At 42.3% G+C, this 21,753-nt stretch overlaps 1 protein-coding gene across 1 annotated transcript in view; it reads left to right on the top strand.

Annotated features, from left to right (window-relative positions):
* BRINP1 (BMP/retinoic acid inducible neural specific 1) overlaps positions 1 to 21,753 on the top strand; it is a 170,534-nt gene that overhangs the window by 120,683 nt on the left and 28,098 nt on the right. Inside the window, exon 6 of the mRNA XM_033123206.1 lies at positions 19,469 to 19,705. Within this exon, the coding sequence (XP_032979097.1) occupies positions 19,469 to 19,705 (237 nt within the window). The remainder of the gene's footprint in view (positions 1 to 19,468; positions 19,706 to 21,753) is intronic.

The following is a 21,753-nucleotide window of genomic DNA, read 5'->3' as shown; positions in this document are numbered from 1 at the left end:
CATCAATGCTGAGAAAGGAAAAATAATCCTTCAAATCCTGGAAGGCTTCCGCAGCACAGCGTAATGAGCTGAACATTAATTTGAGAGTAATGGACACCCTGGAAGGGTTTTATAAAAGGAAGAAGCATGAAGAGGTTGATGTTTTGGAAGATCATTCTGGCTTTTGTGTGGTCAATTAATTAGAGAGGGGTAGATTAGAGGTTGGTGACCAGGTAGAGGCTATTTCGGTACTCGAGATGAAATGCCACAAATTTAGACATGGAGGTAGCAGCTGGAATTGAGAAAATTGACCAATTTTAGAGTTACTTAGAAGGCATCATGGCCAGGATTTAGTGAAAAGACCATGAAAACTTTAGATCATCGAGTGACTGGAGTGTGGGGATGAGATAGAGAGGATGGACAGGAAAATACATATGACTCAAGGCAAAATGTAATATAATAGAGATAATAAAAGTAATCCATACTATTATGGAGATCCAGAAAACGGGGTGATTCATTCTGTCTGTCTAGGTGGAGGAATCAGAAGGAAAAAATAAAAATGCTGTCTCAGGATGAATAATCTTCTGGTGGAAGGTTAAAGAAAAAAGCTTCTTAAATAATAACACAGAAGAGTATCTCATGACTTTTCAGTAGGCTAATATTTATTCAGTAGAATACAAAAAGCACTAAGTATAAGAGAAAGACGGATAAATTGGACTACATTAAAATTAAGAATTTCTGTTCATCAGAAGCTGCTGTTCGTAGAATGAAAATGCAAGCTCCAGAGTGGAAGGAAATATCTATGATATATGTATCTGACAAAGAACTCTTGTGCAAAACATTTAAATATGTCCTAAAAAACAATAAGGAAAAGACAGACAATCCAGTAAGATAAGAAAATGGGTAAAAGAGATAAACAGGCACTTCACAAACAAGAATATCCAAATGGCAAATAAACATTTGAAAAAGGTAATTAACTTCTCTAGTCCTCAGAAAATGTCAATTAAAATCACAGTTCAATATCATACCACAGCAATCAGTCTGGCTCAAAGGAAAAACACTGACAATATAAGGAGTGACAGCATGGAGCAGTGGGGACTTCCACGCGTTGCTGGTAGGGGAGTAAATGAGTACAGCCACTTTGGGAAATTCTCTTGGCAGTATATACTAAAGAGTCAATTTGTCCGTGCCATCTGACCTAGCAATTACAACGCCTAGAAATATGCCCAACAGAAATGTTGCGTCTATGCACCCAAAGACATGAATGTTCATAGCAGCTTTCTTCAGAATTTCCAAATGGAAGTAGCCCCAAATGCCCATCAACAAGAAAATGCATAAATACATTGTCCTACATTCACACGATGGGCTACAACACAGAAATGAGAGCAGAGAAAATACGTACCCTTTTGTGCAACAATAGGGAAGGCTGTCATGGAGATAACGTCGAAGAAAAGAAGCCAGACACAAATGAGTAGACGTGGTATGATTCCATTCTTACGCAGGTCAAAAGCAGTAAAAAACAAACACATGGTTTCAGAAGCCCACTGAGCATTAATCTATGGGGAGGTGGCTGAGGGGAGACAAAAGATGTTTCTGGAAGTATCGGTAATGTTCTGTTTCTTAATCTGAGTGGCAGCTCATGGGTTTGTTTACTTTGTGAAAATACATAGAGCTGTATATACATGATGTATAGGCAGATGTTTCTGTGTGTATAATATGCAGCTATTAAAATTTTATTTAATAATCTGCTCCATCTTGACATCCTCCGAAAAGAGAAAACATGAATACAGCAGGGACATAAAAAAGCAGGAGGTGGTCCAGCCCAGCCAGAGCCCAAGCCACGTGGACTGAGGCTTAAGGAGCTGAAAATAACAATTGATTCTATTTATTCAGGGCTTCCTTCTGTGATGGGAACTGTGATTGTTTATTTTGATTATATATATATGTGTGTGTATATATATTCATGTTTGTTTTTATTTATTTTCAATTAGATTTATTTCTAGTATACAATTGTCTTTATTACATTTGTAATCCTCACATCATTGCTATGACAAAGGCATTAATAACATCCCCCATTTGTAGGTGAGGAAACGGGGGCTGAGAGAGGTTACTCAGGAAGAGATGAAGCCAGAATTGTAATGCCAACAGCCTGACTTTGAAGCTTCTCTGTCCCTCTGCTGATTCCCGTGACTGAGTCTGGGAGGGGACAGTCTGCACAGGTTTATTTTGGTAGATAGACGGTGATATGAACGGCACTCTGATGATATTTACCTTGTGATGTTTCATAAAATGTTCACGAAACAGGGCAAAGGAAAAGGGAAATAGGAAAAAGAAAGAAGAGGATTAGAGGAGACGAGAAACGAGAAAGAAAGGATCATGGAAATGATCAGCGGCTATTAGTCCAAGCGACAGCCGAACTCGTAGTAATGATGCTAATAGCATAATGGTCACTTCTTATTTTCATACTTCTCGCTTCAGGAAGCCCACGGAGTGTTTTACTGACATTGTCATGTAATTTAACCTACTATCCATCTGGTGAGGTATACAGAGAGCAGCGCTCAGCCTCAGTAGCTCAGTGATGTGGAAAAGGATGCAGAGAGAATATTTTGCTGAAATCTAGGGATGATCCGGAAATGTATTCATTCACACAGTCACTCGTTTATTTAGCAATATTTACTGAGCATGAACTATAAGTCAGATATTGTTTTAAGAGCTGGATATGCATCTGTGCATAAGCTAAGTCTCGATGATTTGGGAGCTTATATTTAGTATGTGGGGGGGAAGCAGATAATAAACAAGTAACCAAAGAAATATACATTCTTTACAATCAGAGAGATAGCGAAGACACAGGTCAGCTAGACATGTGTAGACCATGGAAAAGACCTTCGATATTACTCAGGATGAAAGAAGAAGCCATCGCAAATTCAGACCATGCAGTCGCTTGACCTGACTCACATCTTAAATGAATCACTGTGGCTGTTGACTAGATCAACGGAAAGAATACATATAGGAACCCAGTTAGGGGGCTCTGGTGTTTATCAAAGTGAGAGAAAATGGTCGCCTGACCATGGTAGTGGCAATGAGGGTTGTAAGAAGTGACCAAATTATGGCTACGTCTTTAAGTAGTGCTGGCAGTCTTTGGTCATGGATTGAGCAACTTGTGAAAGAGAAGCAGAAGACAGTCCCCATGTTTCACCTGAGCAACTGCAATGATGGAATTCCCTTACTGGTAGGGTGAAGACTGTGGGGGGGATAAGTTTTGATGAGACATGAGAAATTGGGTTTGAACGTAAATTTGAGAAGTCTATTATATATTCAAATGTATTATGCTGCACAGGCATTTGGAAAGTCAGAGGAGAGAAGCAGAGATATGAATTAGCATAGAGATGATATTTAGTGGTGTGAGATTGGATAAGATTACCTTGGGAGAAAGTGTCGTTAGAGAAGAGAAGGAACCCAGTTATTGAGCCATGGAGACTAATATTTGAAGGGTTGAGGTAATGGAATAATAATGAGGATCAAGGAAAGCAAGCTAAGAAGCAGCTGGGGAGGTGGGAAGAGAGCCAAGAGAGTACAGTTTCCTAGAAGCCAAGTAAAGAATGTTTCTCAAAACAGAGATCTTGATCAACTGTGTCAAATGCTGAGAACTGAGTAGTGGGTTTCACAACAGATTGGTCTTTGGCGACCTTGACAAAAGATGGTTCCGTCGAATTAAAGGAGATGGAAGCCTGAGTTGAATGGCATCTAGAGACAGTGGGAAGAGAGAAAGTGAAGGCAGGAGAGACAAGAAACTCTACAGAGGAACAGTGCAGTAAGTGGCACAGAGCAGAACGGGAGGTGGACTCGCTGAGTTTTTCTTCTTTTTTCATGTAGAAGCAACAACATTTTTATCTGCTGATGGGAATTATTATTCAGAGAAGGAGAAGTTGATTCTACAAGCAAGAGGGATTATTTTAGGGTTAAAGTTGAGCAGGCAAGAGTGAAGAGGGTCTTGAGAACGACTGGAATTACTTGCCTCAGATAAGAGTTCCTTCTAGTTCGTCCACTGTGAAGGGCGGGGAAGGAGAACATATGGGCCCAGAGAAGGGCACAGTTCATTGGGTTTGGGGGCATTTTCTTGAACTTTTCTTCAGATTACTTTTCACAGATTTAATTTGCATCCGTGAAATTAGAATGTTTCTTATAACTGATGGTGTGTCATAGTTTAACTGGCAGGCATTTTTTGTCCTTAGTGTACATTAAACAATGGTATTCTTACAATGAATGGCATCTCAGATTCAATGGCATGTGATAGTTTTCTTAATGAAAAGAGGAGTGAGGTCACTAGCCTATTCTCAGCTTCCAAAAGGGAAAGATGGGCTGGAAGAAGGTAAAGATCTTGAAAAGATGGGAAGTTAGGCAGTGAGGAGACATGGGATGAAAGGCGGATAACACAAGGCTTCCTCTACTCTCTGCACCTCCAGACAGGGCCACCTGAGACTGGTGTGTCCTGAGAGCTTCCTTCTAATATTCACCTTCAAATGGCCCATTTCACTGGTGATCCCAAATCATTTCTCCTCCTCCTTCCTCCTTCCTTCCTTTTTCTTTCTACTCCTCTTTCCCCCTCTTTTTTCTTTTCCTCTGTCTCTGCTTGAAACTTCAGCTCCTTCCAAACTGAGCTCATGCACCCAGAATCCCTTAATGCCTTCAGTGGCCTCTGTTCTCTCTTTTAGTGAGTTCAGTTCATCTTTCGATGCCCAACACAAATGGCCATTAAGAATCATTCCTCCTCCACCCCTGCCGTGGTTCAGCTCCTCCCCTCATCATTTCTCCCTTCCTAGACCACTGCAAAGATTGCCCAACCAGACTCCTTGATTCTGATCTCTCCTGCTTTTCATCCCTGTCACAGCAGCGAGTGTGGTCTTCTTAAAATCAAATCCAATGACTGTCACTTTCCCGCTTCCAACCCTTCACAACCTCTGTAGAGATTTTGGTATAAAATTTACATTTCTTAACTTGGCACCAGGCAACATAATCTGACCCCTGTGTAACTTTGTATCTTTGTCTTATTACATCACCCAACACACACCCATATGTTTACTCCAGGCCCATGGGAGTTCTTACATTTCACTGCAGCCATCTTTTTAGTTTTTATTTTGTATTGCTTTGCACCTTTGCACATGTCTCTTAAATTCCTGGACTTCCACTTCTTCTAGGAAAGTTTTTCTTACCTCCTCTGCCCAGGTCATTGGGCATCCTACCCACCTTCTTTCCTAGGACTTGTCACACACACACACACACACACACACACACACACACACCATCATTCTATTACTAATCTGACTCCCTGCTGAGGTGTAAATTCCTCGATGGTAGGGACCTTCTCTATCTCTAGCGTAATATATAGAACCTGGTATATAAACAGTGCTCAGGAGATATTTGTTAAATGAATTTATGAATGAATGAATAAATAATGAAATGAGTGAATCACCCAGCACATCGTGAGCTCTGCTTTCTCTGAACTCTTACACTTCTCATTCCACATCATACTGGATGCAGTTCAACCTACCGACCATTTCCTGAAGGCCTACTGTGTGCCAGACACTGTGCTCCCTAGCATGGATAGCGTTCTTCAAAAGTTCATGTGCCTTTTCTACAGATTTCGATGTTACAACTTCCAGACAGAGGCTGTGCCCCTTAATCCTCTGAAACCCCTTCTGAGAAGCCCTTGTAGAGACCTCTTTTATGGTGTAATTTTTTTGCTCATCTTGCAAATATTCATTTGTGTTTCAGTTTTATTTCTTCTCTTTAAGGGAGGGATTTGGTATTTCAGCGTTTTCAACAGAGTGCCATGGACACAGGAACTCCAGATCTACTATTTGCTGAGTGGAAGTTTTGTATATGATGTGACACTAGAAGGAGGGAGACCAGAAGGAGGGGGGAAAGGGAGAAAGAGGAAGGGAAAAGGCAGTGGGAAGAGAGGGAGGGAAGAAAGAGAAAAAGATGGAGGAGGGGAAGAGGAAAACCGGGAGGGGACAAGGCGGGAGGAGGCGGAGGAATAAGAGAGGAGGCTAGGAAGACAAGTAGCACCAATAATCTTTTTCCTCAATAGGTAGGCGTGATACATGGAGTGAAGATGATTATTTCAAAATCAGCTAGCCATAAGCAGTTGGAGAGGCATGGAGAGTGTCAAAGTGTTTTAAAACAACATCTTTTTAAGCTGCTGTTCCTTCTTAGACATCGTGCTTATGTCCACTAGCCAATTTGTCTCTCCCACCAACTGAGAGACAGGGTTCATTATCCCCCTTAAACAGATGAAGAAACTGAGGATCAAAAGGTTAAACTCTCTTTCCCAAGGTCCCGCAGCTTTTGCTTCCTAGTCGCCTGGGCTCCAAGGCTACTTGGCTTCTCTGAGGGAGCTCTGAGTCAGCACAACACATTCTAGATGTGCGTAGAATGCTAATACATCCCGGCCCAACATCAGTGGCAGAGGAAGAGGGCACTGAGCATGATCAGTTCTCCTTTTCATAAAGCCCGCTCCTCTTTCACACCCCCGTCACCTCTTGTGGCCTTGTGGTCCCAGGGAGGAACATGAGCGATTGTGGCCAGCGCCTGCTCTAGTCAGCAGCCTGGGGATGACTCCTCCCTAGGATCTACCGAGGGTCCCAGGCGATGGCTTCTGACTGAGGCCATTCTTGTCCGATTAGCAGGGGCCATGCAGCACCCAGGGGGATCCATGTTTCTGCCTTCCCATGGCTCTGTCTGTGAGGCCTGTTGAAAAAAAGAGCAGCCCCTTCATGCCAAACGGGATTGCTGACTTCCAACCACCTGGTGGCACCCAAATATTGGTTTTCCTTTATGAGCCAGGGAGCACGCTGTTCTCTGCGTTGTGCGAAGGAGAACGGGGGGTTCGTCTTGGGAAGTGGAGTGAACATGTGTGTCCAGTCAGAAAACAAACAGAGTAGGGAGGATCAAGAGAGTAAATGTGACAGTTGCAAGACCTTGGACTAGTTAATTATTGAAGGCTCTGAGCTTCTCTGGGTCATCTAATCTGCAAAACAGCAATCAAAACACCTCTGCCTTGGAACCATTGTTCAGGAACCACCTGAACTATAAACCAAGAAGGCTGATATAAAATAATAATCATAGCCATGATTTACTGGTTAATACTCATGTGTTAATATAGAGCTCATTTTTTATATCAATATCTCATATAACCCTCAACAAAGACACAGTTTCAACATTTGAAAATTGAAGTTAACTGTCATAGGTGACAGAGCAAGAATCTGAATCCAGGTCCACTCACCGCCAGTGGTCGTAGGCTGGACCACTGATCGTTTCTCAACCTGAAACATATAGATCATAATCATGGTTTTTGTTAGAGCAAGTAGTTCTATAGCCCTTTCTGTGTGCTTATAGTTTCTGCTGTTACTTAAGAAAGTCTGTGATTTTCCTAAAATAATTTGCCAATTTGTGTAGGTGGGTAGATGTGCCATTTCCATAGCTATTCTCATACTCCCCAAAGGATCCAGAACCAGAAAAGATCAAATACCTTTCTAGCAGGCGATTACTAAGGCCTTGCAACATTCCAGGTGTGCAGGACTATAAAAAGCACGGCTTCTGACCTAGGAAATCTGTAATCATTTGATGACTCAAGACTCAGACTTTTAAAGAAAGAGGTGGAAATTCTGATGGGGTGTAAGCTGACGTTGAGAGAAGGCATATCAGAGCACTTACCTCTTGGTATGCAGTTGCATGGAGTTTTACTTTTCAGTAAACTTTTGGCCTAGTGTGCAGCAAGGAAATTGTGACTGATAAATGGTCGCTGTGGCAATATGGTCTCCTGTAACAACCACGTCTCATTCAGTTCTTTGCTGAGCTCCTTGATTGTACCGAATCTAGGCATCAGGGTGGTGAAAACCAAAATAAATCACTCATGGAAATTAATTCACTGATGCTGTGTAGACATGGTACCTGTTTATTTTTTAAGATTGTTAAGTCAATCCTTATTTTTTCTCTCCCAATTCATCTTCGTCAAAATTAAGCTCTCCTTTGACACTGCAAACAAAGCACTTTTGATGTACCTTTACTTTATATTCTGGATGCATTCTACTTTGTCTTATGTGCACAATTGTTCGTATTTGCTGCTAAATTGTAATTCAGATCCCTGAGAGTAGAAACCGTATCCTTTTTTTTTTATTTGTTCATTATTTGCTTCTCCTTAGTTCAGGGTTTAACTGTTAGTAGGTACTCAGTACATATGCACTGATTGAAATTTACTTAAACGGTCAAATCAATTTGTTTGGAATCTTAGTTTTTTACTGTGGTAATATATACATAACATAAAGTTTAATGTTTTGACCATTTTGAAAAGCGCAGTTCAGTGGCAGTAAGTACATTCACAATGTTGTGTCAGTGTTATCACTAATTCCAGACCTTTTTCACCACCCCCAATGGAAATCCTGTACCCATTAAGCAGTCATGCCCCATTCCACCCACCATCCATTCCCTGGCAGCTAATGATCTTCTTTCTGTCTCTATGGATTGGCCCATTCTGAATATTTCATATAAATGCAATAATACAATCTGTGTCTTTTGTGTGTGTCTGGCTTCTTTAATTTAACAAATTGCTTTCAAGGTCCACCCATGTTGTAAGATGTCATTTTCTTATAGCTGACTGAATTTCATTTTATGGTTGTACCACATTTGTTCACCCATTGGTAGGTTGATGGACCCTTAGGTTGCCTCTACCTTTTGACTGCTGCTGTGAACATTTGTGTATACGTTTTTGTTTGAAGACCGGTCTACGATTATTTTGGGTCCATACCTGAAGAGTGGAATTGCTGAATGATATGACAATTAAATTTTAAAAGGTGTGGTGCAAAAATAAGTTTATTGCATGGTAGAGCACATGATTACACGGTTCACTTCCTCTGAGAGGACTGTCAGTGCATTACCGTGTGACTGGCAGCGCGGTCCTGGGGGAGCTATACACTTCTCTTCTAGTTGGCAGTGCACTTGGCACTTGGTGATTTGCTTTGGCCAATGCAATGTGAGAAGATGAAATGCATGCCTCATCTTAGCAGACACTTTAGGAGACGTTGACTTTGCTTTGGCTCTTTTCCCTCTGTTGTATGAATGGCATGTACCTGAAAAGGGCCATCCCTTCAACCTAAATCCAAGATGAAGACCTCTGGGGCAGAGTCAAAGCCAAGGCAACATGAAACATGAGCAAGAAATAAACCTTGGTGGTTATAAACCACTGAGATTTTGAGGTTATTTATTACCACACAGTAACTGAACAAAAGCTCAATAATCCTGAAACATCGGATTAAACGACATAGACCACACTTATTTACTTACTGCAAGCCTTCTCAGTGCATAGCCTTAACTGTGCTAATGTGTGAGTCTCAAGAGGTTGATTAAATACAGAGTTCACTGAAAGTATTCGATCCTGGATACAGTTGCAGATGTATGATTCTGTGTCCTACAACTTGGCAAATGCTGGACTATGTATACCATTTAGATTCAGTCCTATCCCCTTGCACATTGAGGTCAGAAAACATGTCCTTGTCATTTTCCATATCTCTAGTATCTACTGCAGCACCTGGTTTAATAAAGTGATGAGTGAAAGGACTTTCCAAATAGTTGCTGAATTGAGCAGTTTAATTTTTGCATACCTACTATGATCTAGCATTGTGCTTGATATCATTGAAAGAATGCAAAGGAATTTAAAAAAAAGAAAAATTAAAAAAACAGCTGTAGTCCTCAAGAATCATAATTTGTAGCTATGGATCTAAAACAAAATGTGCACTGAAATTACTGGTCAAGTCCTTTAGTATCATTGCCCTCTTAGGATGTTCTGTGGATCTGTGATTTTTTTTTCCCCCTCAGATGTTTCTGAGCACCTGTCTGTTTCACTACTGAGTTGAAGTTAATATAGCTTCAGGTTTCAAGCTGTCATGTAGGGAAACACGATTCAGGTCCTGCTCGTGAAGGGCAGCTCTAGAGGGGTGGGGCATGCCAAGCACAGAGCAGACAACCCCAGGCCTCTCTGAAGCATATTCTATCCAAGTTCACCTTCACTCAAACATATTTTCTGGTGCCCATTAATGTGTTAAGTGACAGGAAAATGGGAGACGAATGAGACTTTGCCTTTTCCGTTCAAGGAGCTCACAGACCAGGAGGAACATGCACATAAACACACATAATACGATGTGATCAGTGTTCTGTTAGAATTTCAGATATATGCGAAGTGCTTTTGGTTTCCCACACAAGGAATGCCTGAGATTGTCACAGGCCTCCAGGGAAAGCAACAGAAAACAGGGTGAGGGCAGCAAATGACATTAGCTGAACGACTGTCTTGTACTAAGACAGTTATAACGTGTTATATCATTGATTTTGTTTTCCAATTTGAGGTATAATTTATATCCAGACAAGTTCACCCTTTTGAGGCGAATGGGCTCTAACAATTAGACAAACACATCCAGTCATATAATCAAGATACCACCACAGTCAAGATAGAAAATTATTCATTTAGTTTTTATACCAGCCCTACAATGGAAGCTTTAAGGAGGAAATTGAGAATCAGAGAAGTTAAGCCTTTTAGTCTTAACTTCCCGAGGAACTGTGGTTAGTAAGAGCTGAGCCAAAATTTGAGCAGGAGAGAACTTGGCATGACTGGTGTTACAGGATACAGCAAGAGACGGACAGGTTAGGGGAGAATTCGGAGACATCAGCTGATCTTGGGATCAGGCAACTCAGAGTCTTATAGGTGTGAAATCTGATTTTTATCATGAATTCTATGAAGAAGCTTTTATTTAAGTTGAATCAACCTCTTTTTACAGTTTCAAGAGTATCTTCATGTTGAAATTTTATGAACTTTAACTTTAAAAGTATGTTGGCCTCTTTATCCTTGGTGATGTCATAGTTTAGACTATGTTCTCTTTTTTAAAGTTGAAATTACCATTTAGAATTTTCCCTGCCCCCAATCCCTTTCATGAGTCTACATCTTCCTCTCTTTTTATTTATTCATTTATTGTCTATCTCCCTCATGAAAGATAAATTCCATGAAAGCAAGGATTTTGTTTCTAGTTCCCTGTCTTTTCTCCAGAGCCTAGAAGAGTTCCTGGCACATAATGATCACCAATTGATCTTTGCATAATAAGTGAATGAACAACAGCACAGAACACTCACAGGAAATCAAGAATCGTAATGATCGATTAGTATAAGGGCTGGCAAACTCTTTCAGAAAAAATGCCCTTTGATAAATATTTTAGGCTTTGCGGGTCACACATAGTCACGATTGCAAGTATTCAACTCTTTCATTGTGATATGAAGGCAGTTATAGACGATAGTTACACAAATCTGTGTGGCCATGCTCCAATCCAATGAACTTACAGCAATAGCTGGTGGGGTAATTTGGCCCATGCCCCATGGTTGCCCACTCCTCTACCTGTCAGTGTAGGCTAGGTTATGCTGTGCTAACAAGCAACCCCTGAATCTCAGTGTTTGGCAACAGTAAATGCTCCTTTCTTATTGATGATTCCAGATAGGATGGGGACACAAGTCAATTGTGATTCTGTTCCTCTGCTGGCCTGTATAATAAGCATTGCTGTTCTTGTGGTGATGGGAAAAGAGAAACTGATGAACCCATATGTTGGTTCTCATAGCTTCATTTTGGAAGTTGCACACATCACTTACACCCCCATTTCATTGGCCAGAACATATCGTATGAACCCACCTGAGTTCAGAAGGCAGGGGTGTGTGATTTGTCTTTTTTCCAAAGGAAGGACTGTGCACGGAGGGGGACAGAATATGAGTGAATGAAAACCCAACTTACCACATGCCATTTGGACCTTTGGTTCTTTAGAGCATTCTTACTGTGTCAACTTTCAAATTCTGCGTGTACACATCCAATGACGAAGAAGGAGTCCTCTACCTACTAAAGCAACCTGTTTCTTCGAACCTCAAAACTTCTGGTAGTTAAAAAGATGGTAATTGTATTGTGCTGAGTTTCACTGGCCTGCATATTTCATGCAAGGGTTCCAAGTCTACCTACCCCTGCAGGTCCTGCCGAGTAGATGATGACATGTGATAACAGAAGAGGTTACTCTATCCAGAAGGCGGAGCCAGAACCCACCCACTTTTCCCCCAGGTAGCTGCCTTTATTTCCTAGAGAACAAATGACCCATCACGGAGACAGGGCTGAACTTCTGAATGAGATCATAGCCTTTTTGCCCTTTCTGCACAGTTTCACCCGGTGAATTATCGTCTTATTTTCATTCCACTCCAATGAGCTGTCAGCGATGGATACTGTAATTCACAGCAATAGAAACACAAACAGATGGGTAATTGACCTGCATGCCTTCATTACACTGGAGTTCAGAATGGCTGCTGGAGCCATAAAGTCCTTTATCTGCCAGTCTGAGATCCCTGGGCTTTCACAAGGAAGGGGATCAGAATGACTTTCTGCAGAAGGTGCAGTCCTTCTTGTTGTTCTCCCCTCCTCGTGCTTTTCAGAAATAGACGGAATCTGACAAGCAGAACTTAGCAGGTACAAGACAACAGCTGGGACTCCTATAGTGCTTAGAGATGTCTGCAGGCGGCCACATCCTGACACAAGAACAGGAGAGAAAAATATTTATACTCAACCAAAATAGAAACTAACCTGTTTTTTTTTCTCTCTCTTCCTCTTAGCACTCCACGAGAGCGTGCATTTACTATCTAATGAAATAGGTCAGAAGAGCGCAAATCTATCAAAAATAGTCTCTGTTAAGTAATTAGGATTTAGAATAAAAGAAAGCTGAGGAAAAACGCACAGGAAGATAGATATATGGTCCTTGCCTGGAGCCAGGCTTGGACTGCTCAAGGTGTTCACACACTAATCTTTGCTCAAGGTCTGCCCTCTTCATGGAACACAGTGGCCGCCCTTCACCTATTAAGACCATGTCCATGTTTCAAGACTCTACCCATCTCTCCCACACACCACAGAGTCTTCCATAACTATTGTCTCCAGACTTAACGTTCTTTCATCTTCATAATAGATCTGACTCATTCGGTATTTGAAATATATTTATTAAATGAAATATTTATTAAATATATTTATTAAACATAGTCTGTTACTATGTACCAGACATGATGCTACTTTTTATGTTTTAATTGTCAGTTAAGTCCTTTGTCTCTTGTCTTGGATTCTGTGCGTTAGTTTAGGATCTCCAAGTAGCCCCTCTGTGTCCTTACAAGGAAGGAAGGATCTCCTCCAACAGTTCCCTTTGTTGAAGGAAGAAGGAGGAGGCTAGAGTTCCTTTCGGCAAAAGAACAGGTACTTTTGCTGAAAAAAGAACAGTCAGAGGTACTGTTGGACCACAATCTTCAGATCTGAGGGGCACCATTAGCTTTGGTGGATTGGGTCTTCTTTTCCGGACATTAAATGTTCCCCAGCCTCACTGAGCATAGTCACCTAAACCCGGTGCTTGCTTTAGGCTGTAATAATATTGACAATGGAAGATCTCCAGCGATGCAGTATAGGGTCTCCCTGAAAGTTGTTCTGTTACTTTAGCACTGCCTAATGGTTGAAACTCAACCCTTTTCTTTCTTTCTTTCTTTTCTTTTTTAAGGAGGGCACAGCTCACAGTGGCCCATATGGGGATCGAAAGGGCAATCTTGGTGTTATTAGCACCTCACTCTATATTAGCACCATACTCTAACCAACTGAGCTAACCAGCCACCCCTTTCCTTTTTTTCATTTTCTTTCTTTTTTTTTTTCTTTTTTTTTGAGTCTCAGTTATTCTTCCTGCCTGTAATGGACATGAAACCTTGTTTTTTGTTACTCTATGTAATGCTATTCCTCTATTGAGCTGGCAGATCTCGGGCTGTGTCATTCTTCCCTTTAGAATTTTGATCTTCTCTTAGGTATCAGAACTCTTTCTTCTCTTCTCTAGGGAACCTGGAATCAAACACACAAAAACAGATGCACCTTAATCAGAAAGGAAGGTGATTGCTAAGTTGGTTCTTAGTTGGAAGGAGTCCTCCTGCCTGAGACCTTTGCCCATGGTGGTTTCGTCTTCTGGACCACTCTTCCTGTGGATCTCTCACCCCCTAATTCCTGTTCATCCATTACATCTCAGCCTAAATGCCTCCTCTTCTAGGATCCTCTTTGATCACTCCATTCTGGGTTACGTGTTCTTGCTCTGTGTTCCTGGAGCAGCCTTGTGCTTCTGGTAGAACACTGGTCTCACTACATCAGGAAGTTGTTCACACGTCTGTCTCCTTCCACCACTGTGAGGTCTGCAATGGCAGGGGGTTGCCCGCCGTATTCACTTTGGTATCCATTGCAGAGTGCCTGGCACATAGTAGGACGTAAGCAATAGTGTGGAAAGCAGGGGAGAGAGAAGGAGAAAAGGAAAGAGGGAAAGATGAAAAGGATAAAGGGAGGGAAGGAAGGAGGGAGGAAAATTCATTGAAGTACAAACAATAGAGTGAGAAATAATGAAGACCTATAATAACTACTATTAAAAAGAAAATGCACTCTTGGCATCTTTCCTACTGGCCCAAATGGAGCTACTGAAGGAGAATTTTTCCAGGAAGGGCTCAAGTTGGATCCAGGTGATGGATTATGTTCTGATATGATGTAAATGGAGGAACTTAACATTTATTGAACACTTAATTATGCCAATGTCTTAGTCTGCTTGGGCTGCTGTAACAAAATGCTATAGACTGGGTGGTTGAAACAAGAGAGATTTATTTGTTACAGCTCTGGAGGTTGGGAAGTCTTAGATCAAAGAGCCAACAGATTCCGTGTCTGGTGAAGGCATGCTCTTGGCTTGTAGACTGCTTTCTCGCTGTGTGCTCACGTGGTCTTTCCCTGGTGTGTGCTCATGGAGGGAAAAGTGGAGAGGGGAGAAGGGGGAGAGGGGAAAGGGGGGTGCTTGACTCTCTCTTCGTCTTCTTATGAAGGCACTAATCCTATTGTGGAGACCCCACCTTCATGACCTAATCTAGCCATCATCTCCCCCCAAAGGCCCCACCTCCTAATACCCTCACATTGGGCTTCGGGTTTCAACATAGGAATTCTAGGGAGATGCAAACATTCAGCCTGTGACAGCCAAGTTCTTGTTTAAGTGCTGTTTATGCCTGTTTTCCCCTCACTGACTTCTCACAACAGCTCTGGAAAGTGGTTATTGGGATTTTAACTTCACAGGCAAGGAAACTGAGTTTCCGAGAGGCTACGGCATTCCCAGAGGCCACTCTGTGCAGGAACACTCAGCCAGGATTTTGTCTCGGTTTCCACACTTGCCCACTGGAGAGATGGAAGGACCATCGTGTATTTCAGAACTCAGTCAGCCTTCCTGGATTTGAGTCCTGAGTCTGTCCCTTTCATTATGGAGCTTTGGGCAGATCACCTAACTTTTCAATTCTAACATCTTCCAAATGTAATGGGGCAACTCTTTCTTTCATTGGGATAAAAAGGAGGATAGTTTTTGCATTCCACAAATGAGAGCCCAGAGCCTGTGCTGGGCTTGGCCTTTATTTACACTCTGGGGGTCTGCAGTGGACAGACAAGTCCCTGTCCCCGCTAAAGCCCACTCTCTAATGGGGGAGATAGAAAAATAAACATGAAAACAAATTAGTAACGTACTTTTAGTAAGTAACGAATCCTATAAAGAAAGTAGAAGAAGCACTTTAATATGTGTGGTCTGGGAAGGTTAGGATTATAGGACCAACGAGCCATGCAGAGATCCGAGAAAATATTCTAGGCACAGGAAGGACAAGTGCAAAGCTGTAGGAATGATATGGCTGGCACACGGAGGGATCGAAGAAAAGGCAGGATGCCTGGTGTGTTCTGAACAAAGAAAAGAATATTAGGAGATAAGAGGAAAGAGGGAGGAAAAAAAAATAGAGCTATTCTACCTTGTGCCAGAGAGAAGGAGAAATAATATCTCAGTCTGTATGTAAAATACAAAAAAAAATATTGTCAGATGTATGTGTTGAAGGTGATGGGGGAAGAAGGACTGAGGAAGATGGGGCAAAAATGAGGAAAAGAGAATAAAGGCGACGTGGGTGTTCCCACGTCTACATTACCCACTCACTCTGTGGAACACTGAAGCATTCCATTTTAAAGTATCAGGTTTTTTTGTTTCTTTTTTCCCCCCAAAGTATAATGAGATTGAAGGGAAAATATTCCATATGTTCAGCGTGGGTGCGTTGGTGTTCAAATGAAACTCTCAACTAGTGCCTTCCTGGATTTTTGTGAGGCAAAATTTATATGCTTGGCAATAATGGTGGCCTTTCTCTTTCTCTCTCTGATTTTCTCAGTTTTTCCTTTCCGTGTGTGTGTGTGTGTGTGTGTGTGTGTGTGTGTGTGTGTGTCTGTCTGTCTTTGGGAACTATGGCGACACAATATTCCACCCCAGCCGGCAGCTGTATATCTTTCAAACAGTGGATCTACAGGCCAAATCCCCCTCCAAATTATTTACGACTCCCATTGAAGTGGGCAGGATTCAGGCACCCATCGCGGAGGTCAGCAATGGCCTCTTTGTTGGACACAGGTCATCAGGCGATGGCTCTGGTGGTGACTGCTCTGTGAACCTCCGCTGCTGTAGAAATGGTTATGTAACTTTAAACAGTAATGACATTTTGCAGAAAAGTGCTTTTTAATTGCTATGTCTTCATTATTCTCTTTCAAATTTGCCCAGGAGATTCTGCCTCAGAGACAGCTCACATGTTCTGAGTTTCCATTTTTAAAGAGCAGCCAGTTTTGTGTTTCAGCTGCTTCCAGAAACCCCCCAACCCCAACTTCATCTGTTTTCAGTTGCATTAAATGGGGTAGGTAATATTGCCTTTTGTATCCTTGCCAAACGGAGAAATGATTTGACGCAATTTTCTAAAAATGCTCTCCCCGAATTCCTTTTGGGCTGGGACCAAGAATAGAATATTTTATCCCCTACAAAAGGGAGAAAGAAAATGATGAGCAAGCTAGAAAAACAGGACTGAGAGTGTAGTCTGTAGAGTTCCTTTAAGCAACAGAAACTTAACCCCAATCCATAGACTCAGATGCCTATAGGGGATTGGGAGCAGCAGCTAAAAATAAATTTTGCTTTGGAAGTGAAAATGGTGATACAGATAAAGTGACTCAATAATGCATACGCTGAAAGAATTGTAGACTTGGTTTAGAAGGGACTTTATCGCTTGACTTGTTTTGCTCCACCTTTTGGTATTTGTATCATACCCCTCCCTGTACAGTACGCCCTTCTGAGTAGTCTCTCAAACTCACATGGACCCCTTCCTCACAGATGTGGAACTCTCTCAGTCTTCAGTGGACCACTGCCCAAGCTATTCAGCTCGATCTGTTAGAGCACCTTCCGTGCGTAGTGACATAGGCTCCACCTTCCTGAATAGCCCTCCCTTCATTGCCCATTCAACAGGCATAGAACCCTAAACCCCATTTCTCATGAAATCTCTCCGAATTGCTAAAGACTGCCTCCTGAGTATTATCTTCTTTTGATTAAATACCCACAGCTATTGTCCACTTATTCTGAAGGTTCTGTTGGAACTTTAGAAAACTGTAATCAAAAGAGTAAGCTCCTCACTATCATCTTTATCATCAAAACCAGGCATAATTGCCATTTATTGTTTGCTTGCTCCACGCCAGGAATTGTGCTAGACAATCTGCAGGAATTCTTTCACTTAGTCCTCTTAATGACCTTCTGATGTAGGTAGTAAAAGTGTTTCCACTTTATAGAAGAGAAAGTGGAGCCTTCGAGAAGTTGAATAACTTGCTTACAGTGACTTAGGTAGTGAGAAGAAGAGCCTGACTCCAGCGATGCCCTGCTTTTAACTACCTTATCATGGTTTCTTACCATCAGGCACGCTGCAGGACAATCTTCTTTCCCACAATGCCCCCTCTAACGTAGCCTTTAGTCTTAGCTGCCGTATGAAGACAGGTTGAAATGATGGCACTTCATTTTTTTTTTAAATAATTTGAAGGTGAGAGAGGAAAGATAAAAATCTGGAAACAACTGTGAAGTACAGAGAGAGAGAGAAATGCTGAGCTTATTCAGCAGTTCTCTGATGAGTAGCATTAGGGGGTGTCCCTGAAGCATGAATGATTTAAAAAAAAAAAAATTAATCCAAATAACCCAGCTCTCTTTTACACAGTGAGTAGTAAAACCATTATGTCCATATGCATTGGTGGCTAAAAACTGTTAGCAGCTCCAATGAGGTGGAGAGAAATGTCCCAGGTAAAAGTGTGTTAATGAATTAATTTAGCCCAGAATTATCCTATCTGGGCACCATCGGCAATAGCTTGCTCTGCTGACATTTCAAGGGTACAGCAGTAGTGCTCACGCCCAGATAAATCCGTCCCTATCACTGCTCTCAGGATTAAGGCTTTGCTTAGTCAAGTATAGAGAAAAGATCATGAGATGTGGTCAGAGTGCTCCTCCTAAAACCACGGGCTGGTCACTTTCCCTCCGTGGGTCTGGCTTCTTTATTTTTAGAGCAAAAAGAGAAAATTAATTCTCTCTGATGTCATTCTCCACTGGCATTTTTTTTTCTTTTTATGATACTGTGATCTTATTAAATTAGAGCACTCTTCATATATCATTCTTCCCCTTGAAATGTACCAAAGTACCCCCATGATCCACAGAATGAAGTCCAAAATTTTTAGCATACACTCTTTGCACTCTGGCATCCACTCTCCTCTAAAACCTATTCTCCTACAGCTCTGCACCCCCACCCACCGAAGTTCATTTCATTGACCGGCAACTGCCAGACATGCTATATCTTTGTTCTTGCTGTTCCTCTCTTTGGAGTGCACTTGCTGTTCTTTTTACACGATGATCTCTTATTCACCTTTCAACCAGCCCAAGTACCATCTCCTGTAAAAAGGATTGCCTGCTCTCCAAGCAGTGTCATTTGCCGTTTTCTGCTGCCCCGTTGCCTGGTGTGGCTGTCTCTGCTTCAGGTCTATAAAGCTGTGTTATGATGATGTGTGTCTATGTCTATCCCTGCTGATTACAGGGTAAACTCCCCACGGGCTAGAATCATGTCTGTTGTTTTGTGTGTGTGTGTGTGTGTGTGTGTTTATCTCTGTAGACCTAGTGTCTAGCTCACGACTCAACGCTTCATAAACATTTGAAGAAAGGAAAAGGAAAGAAATGAAGGAAATAAGGAAAACCAATAATCTCATGCTTTGAATAATAGTTTTCTCCCCAAATGGAAAAAGTGGATTTCAGATCTTCTGCTAGCCTCAGTCCTAATAAAACAGAATAGAGGATGCATTTCAGAGATGGCCAAGGTCATGACCTGAGATGTTTAAGTAGAAGCGGTACCACTGGCGGCCTTGCGGGTAATGCCCTGCCTGGATCCAGGCAGGCCCAGAACTATTTTGGTATAATACACCGGGAAACAGCTAGCAGCTTCAGAATCCCACGCATCACCTTTCTAAATTGTTAATGAAACACCTTTTTTAACCTTTCTGTTTCCCCTTCTGGCTCTTCTCAAACAGGTCTTCAGATAATCTTCCCTCAGTATCTGCAAGAGAAGTTTGTCCAGTCGGCCTTGAGCTACATCATGTGTAACGGTGAGGGGGAGTACGTGTGCCAGAACAGCCAGTGCCGCTGCCAGTGCGCGGAGGAGTTTCCCCAGTGCAACTGCCCCTTCACCGACATCCAGATCATGGAGTTCACGCTGGCCAACATGGCCAAGTCTTGGGCCGAAGCTTACAAGGACCTGGAGAATTCAGGTACGTGCCTCACTTAGTACTGCTGCACGAATGGCCCTGAGCCACGTCTAGAAAAGGCGACGCTGTGACTGCTGTGAGGGAATAGTCCCGCCCTCCCTACCCTTTCACTTTGGAGGGTTCTGAGCCAGGACTAGGGGCTGCCATGGCGTTGGCACTCAATAAATCTCCACTGAATGGGATCACGGATAACACAGTCACGTTTGTGGTCCAGTGATGCATTGTCTCTGTGGTACCCAGAAGACAGAGAAATAGCACGTAGGAAGCCTCCAGAGAAGGGAGAGTCAAAGGTACTTGTATTGACTCCTGAGTCTGTGTGTCTATCTAGCTCTTTAAATAAAAAGTGCACATCCATGTGTAAATATGTACACGTCCATATGTATGTAGATATTAATAGGGATATCCAAAGACTTCACAAGCTGTCAACGCTGGAAGTCCCTTTTCAGGTGACTTAGCTATTCCTGCTTTTCCTGGTTAAGAAAAATGAGTGTCAGGGGAGGAAAATCAGCTACCCAAAGGTGAGGTGTGAAGTTGGAGCTCCGCCCTCGGGCAGCTTCTGGTTAATGGGAAAGCCAGGCATTAATCATAGAACCATGCTAGTGACTGTGACATTTTAATCATACGTGGGTAAAGAATGAGAAGCTACTGTGAGCAAATCATGTCATGGCGGGGTTAATATGGTGGGGAGAGTCAGGAGAGGCCCCCCTGAGGGGGAGCGGAAGTCAAAGTTCCTGACTGTGGTGGAGAGATCAGACGGTGAGTGCAGGCCAACCAACAGGAGGCCATCCCAGTGTCCTAGGAGAGAGATGACGGATGTGGGTGAGGACCATGGCACAGGCAGTAGAAATGGAACAGGTGCAGCGATCTTTAGAAAGATGAGTTAACAGGACTGAAGAAGAGAAGGGTATTGCAGTGAGATCCACGAACTTCTTTTAGGTATGTCTGTTAGACAGTTTGATGGATGTTGGTGCCATCCACTGAGCTAGAACACCCTGGAAGGTTTGGAAAGAAGACTGTGTACTCATTTCTGGACACGAAAAGCTTGGAAATCTTTGAGACTTCAAAGAAGAGATGCCAAGTAGATACTTGGCTTATAATATGTCCTCAGGTATCTGTTAAATGAATGGGCATATTTATAGAACATCCCTGCTTTTAAAACAGCTTTATGTTCCCTAAATCTATTACACCAGCTGCATTAAAGTAAGTAATGGTATTCCTATATTATAGAGGAGGGAGGGTGCCAAAACCCAGTGTCTTCCCCAGGGTTACATACTTAGTACACGACAGCGTCTGTAATGGGATCCCGGATCCCAAACCCAGTGCTCATAGCAGCATTTGTAACTTATTAATTCTACTTTACCCCCGCCACCCCCGTCCTCAATTCCCTCATCTGGTAAATGAGAAGACATGTTTATGTGTTTAATATTTGAATTTATTTAAATCTTTAGCCAAGAAACCCTTTGATCAAACAAAATCATACCTTGGAGCCACTGTGTACCACAGATAAAAGCTGAGCTCTATTGAGCTGTGTTGGAAAACTGCTGGTTTCCACGAACTCTTGGTTCCCACCCAGCCCTGGGCGCACACGATGCATCAGCTTCAGTGGAGCTGTGGATGCCTTATGAACCTGCACCCATTAGTCCCTTTGAAATCCTGGGGACACATAAAAGAGAGAGGGTCATGATGGAAATGTATTGTGACGATTCTTTGGCCTCAAAAAAAAAAAATGTTTTTTGATAAAATGTTTTTGCAAGGGGATTGTACCAGTTGTTTTAAAGCAGAGAACGTAGGCTGTATGCACAAGCGGTAGGGGTCTTTAGCATCTAATCCTTATTTCCAAGGAAGAGAAAACACTTTGAGTGGGCGGGTGGGTGAGGAAACACAGAAAGTGGCGATGCTGCAAAGTAGGCTGACTAGGTCGTGGGAATTACTTGTGTCCTGCTTTCTCCTTGAAAGAGCACACGTATGCTTTATCCATTTGAAATGTTTTCACCCATTAAGGCAAATCCATCCACTCATACATGTCTGTGTGGCTTGTGCATGTGTACTTT

Source organism: Rhinolophus ferrumequinum, chromosome 12, assembly GCF_004115265.2.
Source record: "Rhinolophus ferrumequinum isolate MPI-CBG mRhiFer1 chromosome 12, mRhiFer1_v1.p, whole genome shotgun sequence".
Taxonomy (NCBI): domain Eukaryota; kingdom Metazoa; phylum Chordata; class Mammalia; order Chiroptera; family Rhinolophidae; genus Rhinolophus; species Rhinolophus ferrumequinum.
This window is presented reverse-complemented; position numbering and strand designations above follow the sequence as displayed.